Source organism: Dama dama, chromosome 16 (assembly GCF_033118175.1).
Source record: "Dama dama isolate Ldn47 chromosome 16, ASM3311817v1, whole genome shotgun sequence".
NCBI classification, from domain to species: domain Eukaryota; kingdom Metazoa; phylum Chordata; class Mammalia; order Artiodactyla; family Cervidae; genus Dama; species Dama dama.
The window spans coordinates 9,049,058-9,064,325 of NC_083696.1; the positions used below are offsets into that span (position 1 = coordinate 9,049,058).

Below are 15,268 nucleotides of genomic sequence, written 5' to 3' on the forward strand. Positions count from 1 at the left end.
GTTGAGTCTGAAGGATGGGACACCCTAGCTGCAAAGTTGGAGAGGAATTCAGGGGCACAGCCAGCCAGAAACCCACCACCTAGGAAAATGACAGCTCTTCCTCCAAAGGCCATTAGAGAGGTAACACCCCCTGCCTGACTGATGCAGTGATGGGGTGGGGGTGGATGAGATCAAAATGCACAGAGAACTCTCTGCCTCTATAGGGATTTCCTTGCAGTATATGGGAGGGATGAGATGAGACCCAGAGAGGTTACTGACTTGCTCCAGGTCACAGTGAGCAAATGGTGGAGCAGGGAGCAGAGTCCAGATGCAGCTGACCCCAGAGCCCACTTTCTCAACTTCCAGGCTCCAGACCTCACTCCTGGTTTACAGCCCCAGGGAGATCAGGTAGGGGAGCAGGTAGGTCATGGTCACTCCAGGTAGAAGAAGGCTGAGGCTCAGAGAGGGGATGTGCAGGTCCCAGGCCCTCAGCTCATGGCAGGTGGAGCTGAACTTATGGGGGCTCCTGGCTCTAACAGTATGCCTTCCACCACCAAGAGCACCCTCAGGACCTCCCTGGAGCAGCTCGGCTGCAAGAGGAAGGACAGCAAACCAGCGTCACTTCTTGTCACAGCTCACTAACCATGGTGAGGGGACCTGCTCCAAGCCAAGATGCTCCACCCCCTGGGTAAGCACAAACCCTCAGAAACCTCTCTCCCCTCTGGCCACCAGCCCACTGCTGAGGATCTGGGCCAGAGCTGGGGAGAGGCAGGCGGACAAGCGGGCAGCACACAGCACTCCTGCCTGAAGACCCCACTTGCTAGGAAACCCACTGGGCAAAGCAAAGCAACAACACCAAGGTGTACCTTTCGTCCAAGGGGTCCTGGATTCCCAGTGAGCCCGGGCAAGCCCATGTCGCCCTGAAAAAAGACACAGAAAATGGGGTGAGATGAGGAAACAGGAGCAGACACTCATTGAAAGTTCGGCCTCCCATGGCCAGTGGTTTGCGAACAGGATTCACGGAGGCCTAGAGGCCTCAGAGGAGACTCAGGTCCTCTGTGCAGGGTGAGTGCAACCGAGTGGGCAGGGGACCCAGTCCCTCCTCACTTGACTCAGTCGCTCCATTTGATCTGTTTTCTATGTTGGACTTCGGCAGAAGGTACCATTTGGGGAACGGGTTACACTGCCATAAGCATGTTTGAAAACCACTGCCCTGGAGCACATGCAACCTGTTTCAATTGGCAATCCCTCTCCCTCCCTCCTGCCCGTGCTGGGCATGGTGGCCACCCAGGAGGGGGGATTTCTGCCACCACCATGAGACCCAGGAGCAGACAACGCAGGAGCGGGAGAGAAGCCTGGGCCCCTGGAGGTCATCCAGCCCAGGTACAAAGTCTGGTCTGCACCTGACCAGCTGCGTGGCCTCCAGCCACCTGCCTCTGGGGCCTCTGTTTCCTCCCAGGCAAGCTAGGCCCAGCTGCTTGGCTTATAAGCTTCCGAGGATCCAATGGGAGTGCATGTGGATGTATATATACAGGAAGCGTTTGCTGAGTGAAAAAACTTCTCACGAAGATGTGAAGGAATGAGCCACCTGTATCTCAGAGAAATCAACAGGAGCTGCCACCGTTAAGTCCCCACGCACCAGAGGCTGGGCTGAGAAGCAGAGTCCTTCCGGTCAGGAGGGCTTTGGCGTTGTGTCAGAAGGAAACCAGACTTGAGGGCTCCTTCCAGAGGATGGGTGTCCGGGACGCGGGACGACCTTACTTGGAGTTCTGGGTTTCCCTGCTCTGGCCTGACCTGCACTCCCTTCAGGCCCCTTGCTTAACTTACATGGTGGACGCTTCAGGGGCAATGAAGTCCTTGGGCCTAACTCTTCTCTCTCCCGTGGGAGAACTTCTGGTCTCAGCGCTTCAGAGTCAGGGAGTCCTGCCTCTCCAGCCCATTCCCTTCCACGTCCTGAAAATCCGCAGACCTGTGTGTCCAACTAACCAACTTGGAGGGGTCTTCAAATGTCTGCTGGAAGCTTCCTGGGCGTGTGCTACCAAGAAGCTTCTGGATGCCGAGGGCCACCTAGCAGGCCCTGCAGAAAACCCACTCAGAGCATCAGGCCAAAGGACATTCACCAAAGCAATGTCCACAGATCACATTTTTTGTCAGTTTTATTGGCTGCACAAGGGAAGAAGGCAGCAGGGATGGCTTTGGGTTTGGTGCAGGGAGAGCTGAAGGGCTTCAAAGAGAACAGACCATGTCCTTTTCTACATCCTGCCTCCAGCCTTTTGTTATGCAGGGGCCTCTGTCTGCACATCGGCGGTTTCCCTACCGTCCACTCCTCCACTTCCCTGAGCGCTGGGGTCCCTGGAAACCTACCTTTGCCCCATCGTGGGCCTTTCCTGGTGAGAGCCCGGGGTCCCCTTTCTGTCCCTGAAACAGAAACAATTCCACTTTGGCCGCCACGTCTTCTAAAGAGGGTATCTCCCCACCAACTCCACTCAAATCCCTGTCCTCTGCTTAAACACCCTCCCCTTCCACCCCACTCACATTCCTCCACGGGGTCCTCTTCAATCCCATCACTCCCCTGCTTCAGCAACCCTCCATAGCTGCCCACCACCCTACTGACAAAGTCCGAACTCCCCCTTGGGTGTCCCAAGTCTTCCATCATCTGGTCCCACCCATCCTATTCAGAACTCCTCTCCTCCTACCAGCCCAGCCTGTAGACGGGGCCCCTCTGCCCCATCCCCAGACCGCATTCCTCCACCAGAACTTTCACATTCATGCTGCTGGGTCCTTGTGCAGGTAGTCACCCCCAAGTAGAAAACCACTCCCCCCTAATCATCATTAGCCAAACCAGAAACATTCCCAAGATGCAGCTTGACTGCATCCTCCCCCACCAACCCGTAGATCCCTGGGCCCACTCTACAGGTGATGTGTTCCCCCAGGGCTCTCAGAGAGACATATCCTGGAGGTAAGCTTGATTCTTTCTGCTCTTCCTAGCCCCTGATGCTCACCTCACCATCTCAAATTACCTAGATCCAGTGCACTAACAGCCACTTAATCTATGTATAGCCCTTCACAGTTTGCAATATCCTTCACCCCACCAGGTTCCCAGAATAGCCTGATGAAGCGGACAAAGGAAGTGTTACTACCCCATAACACATTCAGGGAAACTGAGGCCTGGAGAAGGAAAAGGACAGCCCAGGACCCCAAGTTGAGGCACTGGCAGAGCTAAGACTAGGACCCTGAATTTGCGATTCCCAGAACAGAGACCTGGGACCCAACAAGTTAGAATAGGCAGGTAATAGCAGAGAAACTGACAAATAGTATGTCCCCAGTCAGACCGGCATTCCTAGTCCCAAGCACACGGGAGCATCCCCATCACAAGGATCCTGGCTCCTAAGAGCACGTGCTCAGGGAAGCACCCACCAGCTATGTCTCTCGCAGCTAAAGAGGGCTCCGGGCTGTGGCCCAACCTGATTAAATGACTCAGGAGACAGTCCTTTGAGAAGTCAGTCTCCTGGTCTCTGTCCCTTAGCCTCACTCCCCAGCTCCCTCCCCAGTCTGGGTCCTGAGTCAGAAGTCCTGGGTTACAGACTCGCAGCAGGGTCTCAAGCAAGTGACTTCACTTCTCTGAGCCCGTTTCCTCACCTTTAAAATGCGGACTGCACAGTGCACACACACACACACAGGCCTGTGCTCACAGACACACATACACACACACACACACAGGGGTACGGGTACACATGGCCGCCTGGCATCCAGGTTTCTTGGCAAGGAGCCAGTGTGATGATGGATGTGACACATGGGGAGGGTGGTTTGGCCAACTTTAATTAGTTCCCATTTGATTCTTTTCTGTGTCAGGACCCAGATCTTCCAAATCCGGACTCAGTCACTCTGCCTGAGAAATCACTGCATTCCAAACCAGAACAAGACTTAAAAGAGTGAGGGCGCCCTTTTGCTGCCCACCTACCACGTGCCCAACACTGGCCCACTCAATGTAGCACCTCGCCAGGCCTCTTACACCCACTTGTGGCAACACAGGGCCAAGACCCAGATTCAGAGGGGCTGAGTCATAGCCCAGGGAGGCGTGCAGGTCAGAGGCCAAGTGTCACTAGGTCTGACTAGGTCCTGGGTCAATCTGACTCCAGAGCCCCCACTTACAAATGGGAAGCCTAGGTGCCTCTCCCACATGCCCTCCGGCTGCCCCAGGCTGCAGGCCAGTCCCTCCTTGCTAGAACCCCAACTCTCTGTCCACCGAGGTCCCTCCAAGTCACTGCTGCAGGCCTCACCTCTAGGATCAACAGCCTCATGCCGCAGCAGCCCCTTGTTGACACTCTCCCAGCCTCGGCGTTCACAAGCCCAGCTCCAATGCCTTTTATGTCCATGTGCAAGGCCAGGCCCAGGGCCACCCAGGATTCCAATGGCCAAAAAAGGATAGCCACTTCTACCCACCCCGCCCTTGCCCACCTCGCTCCGCAGCCAATAGAGGAGCTGGGCTTAAAATGCTCTCAGGGGTGGGCCTTTGTGCATCCGGTTCTGTCATCTTACCAAGGGGGAAACTGAGACCCAAAGGGATGCCAGACTGGTTCCTTTGCCCAAAGGCCATATCCGGGGGCATTTTCGTTTCTATGGACTGCTCTCTGCACTCTCAGCAGCCAGTACCATGTTTGGGACTTAATCCCTGCCCGAGTACAACAAAAAAAAGAACTGAAATTTATTGAACATCTACACATCCTACTGTGCACACTGGAAATACCATGGTGGGGATCAAGATACAAGTTGTGCCTGTGGGGACCTCTCGAGGGAGAAATCAGAGACTGGTAATGCTGATCTGCTCTAGCATTTTCTGAGTGCTCTTCTAAGTCTTCAACGCATAAATCTAAAAGGGAGCCATAATCACTATTTCCATTTCACAGATGAGGAAACTGAGGTACAGAGAGGGTAAGTAATTTGCCCAAGATCCTATAATTCATAAGTGGGATTTTTATTCAGAAAGTCTGCTTCCAAAGCCCAAGATCTTTACATTTCAATACACGAGAGATGAAAAACTATGATCAGTGATACGTGGAGTACAGGAGGAAGCTGGGAGAACTTGACCCAGACTGAGAGTCAATCAGCCAAGCTAAAGCTGGAGGAAGACAAGAAGCGGGGCAGATGCAGTGTAGGCTCCAGGGATGCTCAAGGCACCCTTGCTCAGCTGAAGGTGTGACTTCTGGGATGCAGAAATTTATCCATCTTCCCAGCCAGACTCCTGCAAATTCTCCAGTAAGAGATATAAGGAATAATAAAGTCTAATTAATTGTTTACACCTTGGTGAGGTTGAGGACCTGGGTGCCAGACCCAGCTCTCCAGTCAATGAGCCTGTGTGATCTTGGACAAGTCCCTTTCCCTCTGTCTGGAACAGCAGACTCTAGTTAACAGAGACTTGAGGAGCTAGAAGATGGTTAGGAAGGTATATACTAAACCAGAAATGCTACTAACAGAGCGGGAATGGAAACTATGAGCTTCTTTCTTGCAGGTGAAGTTGGGAACTGGTTAGATGAGGCCTCAAGGGGCTGAGACAAAGAAGAAGCAAACCATGAAGGACCGGAAAATTCTGGGCCAGAAATCCCCTGTGCAAGTCATCTTTTGCAAGATACATGATCCCGAGTACATAGCACAGGGCCCGGCCTAGAGGAGGCATCAGAAAAATATTTCTCAAGTGAGAAAATAAATCAGTGGTGTCTCAAGAGACAACTCTAGGGCGAGGATGGGTCAGATCTGGCCCCAGCTCCGGAAGGTCCTCTGAAGATTCACTAGTTCTCTCACCATCACTACTACTATTTCATGTGTTTATAAGTTCTGGCCACAGCAATAAGGCAGGAAAAACAAATAAGGCTACTAACCTTTGAGGAAAAGGAGACAAAAATATGTCCCTTTTTTGCAAACAATATGAGTGCCTGTCTAGAAATTCAGGAGAACGAAGTAAAATACTGTTAGAACTAATAAAATAATTCAGCAAAGGGCATGGTTGTAAAATAAACACCAAAAGTACAAATATACAAAGTCAATAGTTCTTTTTCAATAGCCGAAAGCCAGCTAGAAAATATAATGGGGAAAATATTCCATTCATAACAGCAACAAAAATATAAATTTCTAAGAACAAACTTAGTAAGAAATATGCCAGGTTTATGCAATAAAAACTATAGAGGTTTATTATGAGACATTTAAAAAACTCAACCAAATGGGAAGATACGGCATGGTTTTAAATGGATAAAGTTAATATTTTAAAGATGGTAGTTATTCACAAATAAACACATTTAACACAATTCCAAGAAAAACCCCAAGAGAGGTTTTTTTTTAATGAAATTATTAAGATGGGCATAAAGTTCATCTGACAGATTAAATAGCCAGAACATTTTTTATAAGTGGAGGAGGGAGACACACAGTATAAAGATAATAACTGTCATAAAATAGTATTTTACTAGCCTAAAAATATACAAACATAGCAATGAAACATATTTGAATGGCCTAAAATAAACCCTGGTCTATCATATAATAGTGGAGGAAAAGATATTTAATAAATGATCAACTACTGTGGGGAAAATAAAGCTATACCCATACCTACTTCCACAAAGATTAATTCCAGATGGTTTAAAATTTTGAGTACAAATGAAATTATAAAATGGAATATTAGTGAATACCTCTCTGGTCCTAGTATGGGAAAGAAATGTCTAAGTACAAAAGTAAAGAATCATAAATTTTACATATGGTAGTGGTAGTCGCTCAGTCGTGTCTGACTCTTTGTGACCCCATGGACTGTAGCCTGCCAGGCTCCTCTGTCCATGGAATTCCCCAGGTAAGAATACTGGAGTAGATTGCTATCCCCTTCTCCAGAGGATCTTCCTGACCCAGGCATCAAACCCCAGTCCACCGCAGTGCAGGCAGATTCTTTACCTCGGCCACCAGGGAAGCCCCTACTTATGATAGAGCTCTCTCCAAATTAGGGCTTTCCTGAAGGCTCAGATTCTGACATAGTGTAAGTTCCTAATAAATGTCAGTTATTGTTCGTTCAAAAAAATTAGGCAACACTCTCATTTGTGAAAATCATCATGAATACTCTCAACAGGCAAATAATAAACTCAAAAATAATTTGTAAGATAGATGAAGCCTTAATAAACCTTCATATATAAACACAAATGATGTTTACAAATAAATAACAAAAGACAACATCCTAACCCCTAAAATAAACAAACTCATAAATGGTGAAATGCAAATAGAAAGCAAATGTAAGAAAATTATTCATAGATGATCAGTGCAGTGTATTTGAAGCAATAATGAATTATCTTTTACAAACATCCTCTTCTAATACTAGCAGTGGCATAGATTGGTTCAGTCTTTCCACAAGGCAATTGTTAATAAAATAACAGCTAAACACTATATGGCACTTAGGTACAAGCATATTTTAAATTATTCATATATATGTAGCATGCATGTATATATATGTATATACATGTGTGTATATATATATAATATATATATATACATATATAGCTTAATCTACAGAGCTAAAGGGCTACAAAGCTAATGGATTCGCTAAAACTATGTGCTTTGGAGTCAGACAGCAGAGGATTCAAATTTTGTCCCTGATACTTATCAGAGATAGGCTAGTTACTTAGTTTTCTCATCTGTAAAATGGGGGTAATAACATCCACCCTGCAAAGTATGTCAGGTTCTTGGCCAGTCCTGGACGCATAGGCTGTTTAAAATGCAATTAGTGCCTATCGCTGGGCAGGGCCAGATCAGGAAGCCTGCTATCTTCTTGATACTTTCTAGACTTTTCCACATTTTCCTTAAAGAGTATGTCCTACTTCAGTCACTGGAGAAAGGGAAAGGGGAGGCTGGGGTCTGAGGCCCAAGACTCCTATAAGGAGTCACTCGGATCACTAAGCATGGCCCCTCTTGCCCACCTATCCTCCCCAGATGCCCAAGGGCTCACAGTAATCCTGAGTAATTCACTGCAAACCAAGCAGGCCAGAGGAGGGAAGGGGCAGCCGGCTGCCAGGGAGAAAGGGGCCAGATGCCTCATCACCCAGCACAGGCATAGTCAGAGCCCCGCCCACCTCGGACCCAGAGCTTCTCACCTGACCTGGGCCCTGCATCCCATCTGATTTCACCTGGCCCAGAATCAGCATCACCACAGCCACAGCTCCAGGCCTCCCCACTGGCCACCCTTCAACTTGATGGCCATGGACTTGATGGCCACGGACCCGGCTTCCACAACTGCCTAAGTGACCTTTGCAAAACGATACATCTGATAGTGTCCTGCCTGCTGCAAACCTCACACCTTCCCACTGCTCTTTGTATGAAGTCTAAAAGTCTTAGCACACCCAGCAGGCCTGCTGCCCTCCCCAACCTCCTCCCACCTCTTGGCCTGGTGGCCTGCTGCCCTTCAGACTTGATTCAACCTTCCCACCCTCCAGGAAGGCAGGCCTTACCTCACAGACCAGATCAATTGCCATTCTGTGGGGTCTCTGAGCACCCAGTGCCTCTCATGTGGAGCCCTTTGCATGGTGTGGTCAGCTTGCTTCCACAAGAGCAGGGACCGTATATGCCCCCTTGTACACTGGGCGCCTTGCACCTGCTGACAGCTGACCACCACCACAGGCCAGCACTGCTCTTAACTCAGTTATATCTCATGACAACCGGGGATGCCAGGAGGACAGCTACTATTGTTGTCCCATTTTCCAGATGAGCAAACTAAGGCATGCGAAATTCAGATAATTTGCTCAGAGTCACAGAACTAGAAGGTATTACTAACAGACCTGGGATGTGAACTTCCACCATCTGGCTCCAGAGTCCGTGCTCTTAACCACCGTGCTCTCCTGCACAACAGCTGTGGTTGCTGGACATATAACTCAACACTTGGCCTCCAAGGTCAGCTAATACCATCCACCCAGGGTTCTGGCTTCTCCGCTTCAGTCTCAAAGTCCTTGATCTTGACTCTGTGGGAACTGACAAACCCTCTTCTTGATGGGTTTGAACGTGGAAGGTATGGGTATGTGGTACATGAGGAAAGCCTTGGGCTCTGGAGGAGGCAGAAGGGACTGAAGCCTGGCTCTGGCCTGAACCATCTGTAGAGCCCTGATAAGTGTCTTCCAGCCAGAAAACCCAAGGACCTGAAATTCAGTCCTGCCACTGCTGGTCACTGCAAGTGACCCCAGCAAGTCACGGGCCCTTTGGGTCTCTGCTCCCCTGACCTCAAGAGCGATGAAGTTCCTCACCTTTGCTCTGTCTCCCCTTCTTGATTCCTCAATCCACCAGTCTCTCCCATCCTTAGTCTGGCAGGGGGATCTTTAACCCACAAGGCCATAAGCTCCCAAGGGCTCAATAAATACAGTACAGGAGTGAGCCCACTGTGAACCATGCAGACGACGGGCGGGTTCCCTGCCACTGTGCAGGCCCTGCCTGTTGGGCTGATTTTTCCATCAACGGCGCACAGAAAATGCTCGATAAACGTTTGCCCACTGAAGGGAAATGAACGGATGGGTGGTCCCAGAGGTAGCTCTAGAAGCCAACACTGTTCAGAAAAGGAGGAGCCAGCACTGGGCCTGGAGGGAGCCAGCCCTACAGTCCCACCAGGTCACCACCCAGGCCCAGAAAGGATCTGGTAAACAGCAAGGACCCTCTCCCCAGAATCACACCCGTTCCTGCAGATCCACAACATTCTCTTCCAATCTCAGGAATTCTGTCCCGGAAGCGCCTCTCTTTAACCCCATCCTGGCCAAACCACAGATGAACACCAGCCCAGGGCCAAAGTCCAGCAGCCTGGGGCCTTCAGTTCAACTGAACTGCCCCGGATCCACTTGGGCTCACCTCTTAGACATGCAGTCAAGCTTCCAGGAAAAGGGCGTGACTTTTCCCCTGGGCATTTTAATGGAAGTTCTACTGGGAGAAAACTCCCATTCCAGTGTATTTTCTGGAACCCACTCCCTTATTTGTTTATACAGAAGCAAGCTGGAAACCAGTCCTGGAGGCCCTGAGTCACAGGTTCCAGCTCCATATAGCTGCAGGAGGGCTCACCTGCCAGGTCTGAGCCTCCCTCACCACACTCAGAACAGCTCCTCAAAATGGCAGGAAAGGCAGCTGGTAGGTCCTCCTCCTGCCTCCCTACATCTGCTGGCAGGATGAGGGGTGGGCTGCAGGCCAGACTGGGGCCGGTGTGGACCGGGGAGAAGCTGATGGAGCATCTGCTACCACAGAAGCAGGGGGTCAAGTCTGGGAGTGGTGGGGGAGTGGGGGGAGGACCAAACAGTCCCAGAGCAGGCCAAGAAAGGCATGTTCTTGAGCAAGCCTGGCAATCAAAACAGTGGCTAATCCTCAGCATCTTGATCTACCCAGGCCTGGGAGACCAGAAGCCTCTGCAAAGCAGAAGTTTCCCAAGGAGAATTCGGACCCTCTGCCTGACTCATGGGGGCAAGGTCCCACTGCCATTTCCTAGGCAGGGTCTTCATCATCTGCCTGAGTCTCAGTTTCCCCATCTGTAAAGGGGTGCAGTAACTCTACCATCTCATTAGGTCTTTGTGGAGATCAAATGAGGCTACGTGAAGTGCACACAGAGTGTCTAGCACAGAGTAAGGGTTCAATATACAGTGCTTGGCATCATCGGTGTTTGCCTTGTTAAAACCCAGAGCACCTCCAGGCAGCTGCTGGCCCAAGGCCTCTGGGCTCACTTTCCAAAAAAGGACCCCAGCCCAGCCCTGGCGGAAGTCACATACCCACAGGGGCGGAGGCGAGCGCCCCCACCGCTCCGTGCCAGGGCTCTGCACCAGCACGCTGGTGCCCGACCGTCATACACCCAGGGCTGCCTGTGTACATCTGGCCCAGAAACAGCTCCAGGAGTCAGAACTAGCTTATGGAGGATGCTCAGCCCTCAATCACAGCATGCGCTGGGGCCACTCGGCTAATGGTTTTCCGCAAGCTGCAAGACCTTTGTAACGGGTTAGCAAAGGACCCTGAGCCTAGGCCAACCAAAGCCCAGGGATGCGCTTCATCTGGTTACCCCACAGCTGACAGCCAGGCAGACCTTCTTCCCTTCCCAGCCTGCCCCGCGCTCTTCTTGGCACAGTTGCTGTGCTCTCGGCTCCCCTGGCCCCCTCCTCCTGTTTCTCCAGCCATCACTTGAGGCTACTCCTTATAACCTTAATATTGCTGGCCCCGTACTCATCCTGGGGCTTCTCACTCCACGCACCGCCCTGGACAGCTCTGGTCCCTCCCGGCGCCCCAGAGCTGCAGTCCCCGTGGTCATCACAGCACCAGTCACCTTGGTTTCTGGTCTCCTCTGCAGCCCAGAGGTGGCATCTCTGTGCGGGCCACCCCCCAGGGCTCCATCTCGAGCTCAGAGCTCCCCTGAGTTTCAGAATGTCCACGCATCATCTCCGCCTGGCTGGGATACAGATTCCCAAAGGCAACATTCCTTCCTCCAGTTCCCTGGTTTGGCCACTGAGGCTAAAGAGAGAATCCCCGTCTCTCTCCTCTTGTCCATCACTGAGTCCTCTCTACCTCACCTCCACGTCGCTGAGGCACCCCTTCCCTTCCTCCCGCACCCCACGCTGGCCTGTATCACCCCAGGTCTCCCTGCCTCTGGTTCCCAGCCCCCCAGTCCACCTTCCACACGGCATCCAGGGATTTTTCTCAAACATGACCTTTCCATATCCCTCCCCAGCTCAAAACATGACCTGCTTCCCCAGGGTGTGTCCTATGACCCAGTAACACACTGAGGCTGGATCTCCAAGGCCCTCCCCTGTTTAGCAGCAGATGACCTTTCTTCCCACCCGCTTTGAGGGCCCTAGGTTCCAGACACCCTTTTCCGCCCAGCTCCTCCCCACCGGTTGCTAAACTCCTAACTCCTCGTTGCGTCTCCAGCCCAGTCTGGGGCCTGGCACCTGGGAGGCCTTCAGGGAGTGCTGGTGGCCTAGACATGGATCCTCCATGGAGACTCTGAGGTCCTCCTGCCAGGAGCCCCTAAGAAAAGAAGCTTCCCCCAGTGCAGGGCCCTTAACCCCAGCATCCACCCCATGGCAGTATCTCCAGACCCCACAACATATACTCACTTTGGCTCCAGGGGGGCCAGGGAGGCCTGGATTTCCATAAGGCCCAGGAGGACCCTGAAAGGGAAAAGAGAAAAAGAGATGAGGGGAAAAGAGGAGCATCCCACTTCCTAAAGCAAGGCCTGGCACTTCCGCCCGCCTGCTGGGTCTTCTCCGCTAGCTGAGTCTCAGCAGTCTGGCCATGGCAGCTGCTTGCAGAAAGGCTCTCATGATTCCTGGCCCTGTGCTCAGCTCTTTCTGTACATCACCTCATTTTACCTTTTTAACCCACACGATAGGTGCTACCATGATTCCCATTTTCAAGATGAGGAAGCTGCCATCCAGAGTTTTACAACTTTCCCAGGTCACCCAGCTGCTAAGGGACAAACCTCAGATGTGCAGCTTCCAAGCACAAGCCCTTGAATTGGATCACCTCTGCATACTCTCTGTGCCTGGCCCCACCAGCCCCTCCCACACTTGCTTCCTTCGACTCAGAGCACACTCAGCAATTGCCCTGCCCCACGCCTGGTACTTCCTCCTCACATCACCTATGCCATGCTGTTCCATCATCTGGAATGCCTTTCCCATCCATCCCCTCCAGATGAATCCCAGCCCATCCTTCAAGACCTGGCTTTAATGCCACTTCCTCCAGGGAACCTTCTGGGACTCCTCCTGCTTAAGGGAAACTTTCTACCCTTCAGACTCCAACTGGACTCTGCATGAGCCTCTGGAGCTGCACGCGCAGTCACGGGAGCACTCGGCCACCTCCGAACAAGGGCGCATCTCTTCTACGGCCACCACGGTAGTCAGAGCTCTCTCCCTTAGATTCCTACATGTTCTGAGCTTACAGAGCCCCTCGGGGACCATGAAACAGCTGGGAAGACTAAACCCAGAGAGTCAAAGGGTCTTGGCCAAGGTCACACAGCAGAGTGGTGGCCAAACAAGGGCTGGAACCCAGTTTGTTGGCTTCAAGTCCAAGGCTTATTCGTGGCACTAGATTTTCCCAGGCCATATTTGAATGTCCCTTATAACAGCTGGGGCCTTATGTCCACTTTCTCTGCAAAGGCCCTGGGCTAGCATCCTGCAGCCCAGTAATATAAACAGAATCCTAAGAGTCGACTACTTTCCGAGAGTCTTTGTCCAATAGGAATAATCTGAGGCACTAAGGGTGGAGACAGGCACCTCAAGGGGTGCCCCCTACCACAACAGCCTCCAGACACACTGCCCTCCTCCGTGGCCCCTCTTGACTCATCTGGCTATGTATGAATTCGCTTCCTTCCTCTCGCTTCAAGGCCAACTTCCCAGCTGCAGCCCATCACACTCCGCCCGAGGCACCTCCCTCTTCCTTCATGCCTGAGCTGGGACCCTCCCCTTCTCCATCCATGTCAAGGAGGAACCGAGTTCAGAAGCTCACTCAGCCTAGGGGATTTATAACGGTGTCATGGGTAACCTCCAAAATAATCAGCCCTCCAGCCCCTTCCTGATATTTCACCAAAGGCTATATCCTGTCAACTAGATGCAACCTGGTCCCAGCTCTGAGTCTCCCCTCTCCCCAGACTCAGTCTCCCCATCAATTTCATGAATTATGGGAAACTCATGGTCTCTAAGGAATCTGGAAGACCTCATAGCTTCACCCCAGTCTGGGCTCCTGGGTTCTAAGCTCAAAGCTCAGCCCAAATTGGGAAAAGGTTAGATGAAGGATGTTTGAGGAGGGGACCCTCACATCCAGTACCCCAGAGCGAGATAAGGGGTGTGATAGATAAGGTCAGGAATGACTACTTCTCCCCAGTCGTGCCCCCAGCTGTCCACAGATGGAGAGTTAGAGCACCCGGCTACCCCCTCAGGGAGGTGGGGGCTTCCTGCTTTCCCGCCCCCACCTTCATTCCCCTCTCCAGCCACTCACTGCCTTGCAGAGAAACGAACCGCATAGTTGACTGGGAGCCAAGCAGACCGATTCTACAAACGCTGCAGCCCAGAAAGCTGAGTGGAGGGAGGCCGAGGGATTCCCCCGGTTGGGCCAGGGGAGTCCGTGGAGGTGGAGAGGGCCAAGCCATGAAGCCTTGGGCAACCTCAAGTAAGGCCCCGACCCCTCCCCGAGCCCCAGAGCCACCACCATCTGTACAGAGGAACTGGGATTGCTTAGTCCCAGCAATGTATTATCTTTGGAATTTTACGATCTATGGAATTTTCAGTCTAGAAACAGGGTGATGGGCTCCAGGGAGCGGGGGGAGTCCTCCAAGAGCCTGAGAGGGATGTCAAGAGAGTCATTCCCTCACTTGTGGAACTTCAGAGCTAGAAGGAATCTTGGCTGAAAATGCCTTACCAAGATCCTAAGTTTGATAAATGCAGAAACTGAACCTCACAATAGGGAAAGGACTTGCCTAAGGTCACACAGCTTCTGGGGGCGGGGGGAGGGGAAACACTCTTTTTCTCTTTTCTTTTGTATTGGGGGATAGCCAAGTAACAAACAATGTTGTGACAGGTACCAGTGGACAGTAAAGGAACTCAACCATACATGTACATGCATCCATTCTCTCACGGGAAATGTTCTTGACTCCTAGACTAGAACCCATCAGCAACCACATGCCCAGCACATTCTGACGCAGGGGACTTTGCTAGGCATCAGGTAAGAAAGAATAGTCAATAGGACCTGTCTCTGGCCCAGAGGGGCTCAGCTAAGTAGAACGGAAAAACAGCACAACAATTAGTTTAAGGTCATGGGCTCTGGAGTCAGACTGTCCAGGTTCAATCTGGGCTCTGGAGTTTACTCCATGCTTGGCTTTAGTCAAAGTAACTGCATCTTTCTGTGCCTCAGTTTCCTCACCTGTAAAATGGGGATAATGCTGGAACTTATTTATCAGGAAGGCTAGAAAGCTGGGAGGGGATCCTGCATATGCTACTCAGGTGACAGGGTTCAATGGTCAATGTGAGCTTTCTACCGAGGAATCCATGCAGTTAACTGCCACAGGAGCTCCAAGAAGGAGGTGATCATCAGAAAAGGAGGGAGCATTTGATCTGAGCCACGGATGGAGGAGGAGTTTGCAAAGGAGGACACGTCGGGTCAGGAGGACGGTCCTGCAGAAGCTGGGGGCTCCGAAGGTGTTTAGAGATGCAGGCAGACTGCCAGCACCTGGGATGCTAGGTCCTGGGGCCACGTCCTGGTCCCAGGCAACAAGGTCCCTTGGCCAGCAATGTCCATGTGTCCCCAGCTCTGGGCAAGTGCTCCATGG

At 51.6% G+C, this 15,268-nt stretch overlaps 1 protein-coding gene across 1 annotated transcript in view; it reads right to left on the reverse strand.

Annotated features, from left to right (window-relative positions):
* Positions 1-15,268, reverse strand: part of COL27A1 (collagen type XXVII alpha 1 chain) — a 146,843-nt gene that overhangs the window by 110,009 nt on the left and 21,566 nt on the right. Inside the window, exons 5-7 of the mRNA XM_061163229.1 lie at positions 12,063-12,116; positions 2,344-2,397; positions 846-899 (exon numbers count right to left, since the gene is read on the reverse strand). Of these exons, the coding sequence (XP_061019212.1) occupies positions 846-899; positions 2,344-2,397; positions 12,063-12,116 (162 nt within the window). The remainder of the gene's footprint in view (positions 1-845; positions 900-2,343; positions 2,398-12,062; positions 12,117-15,268) is intronic.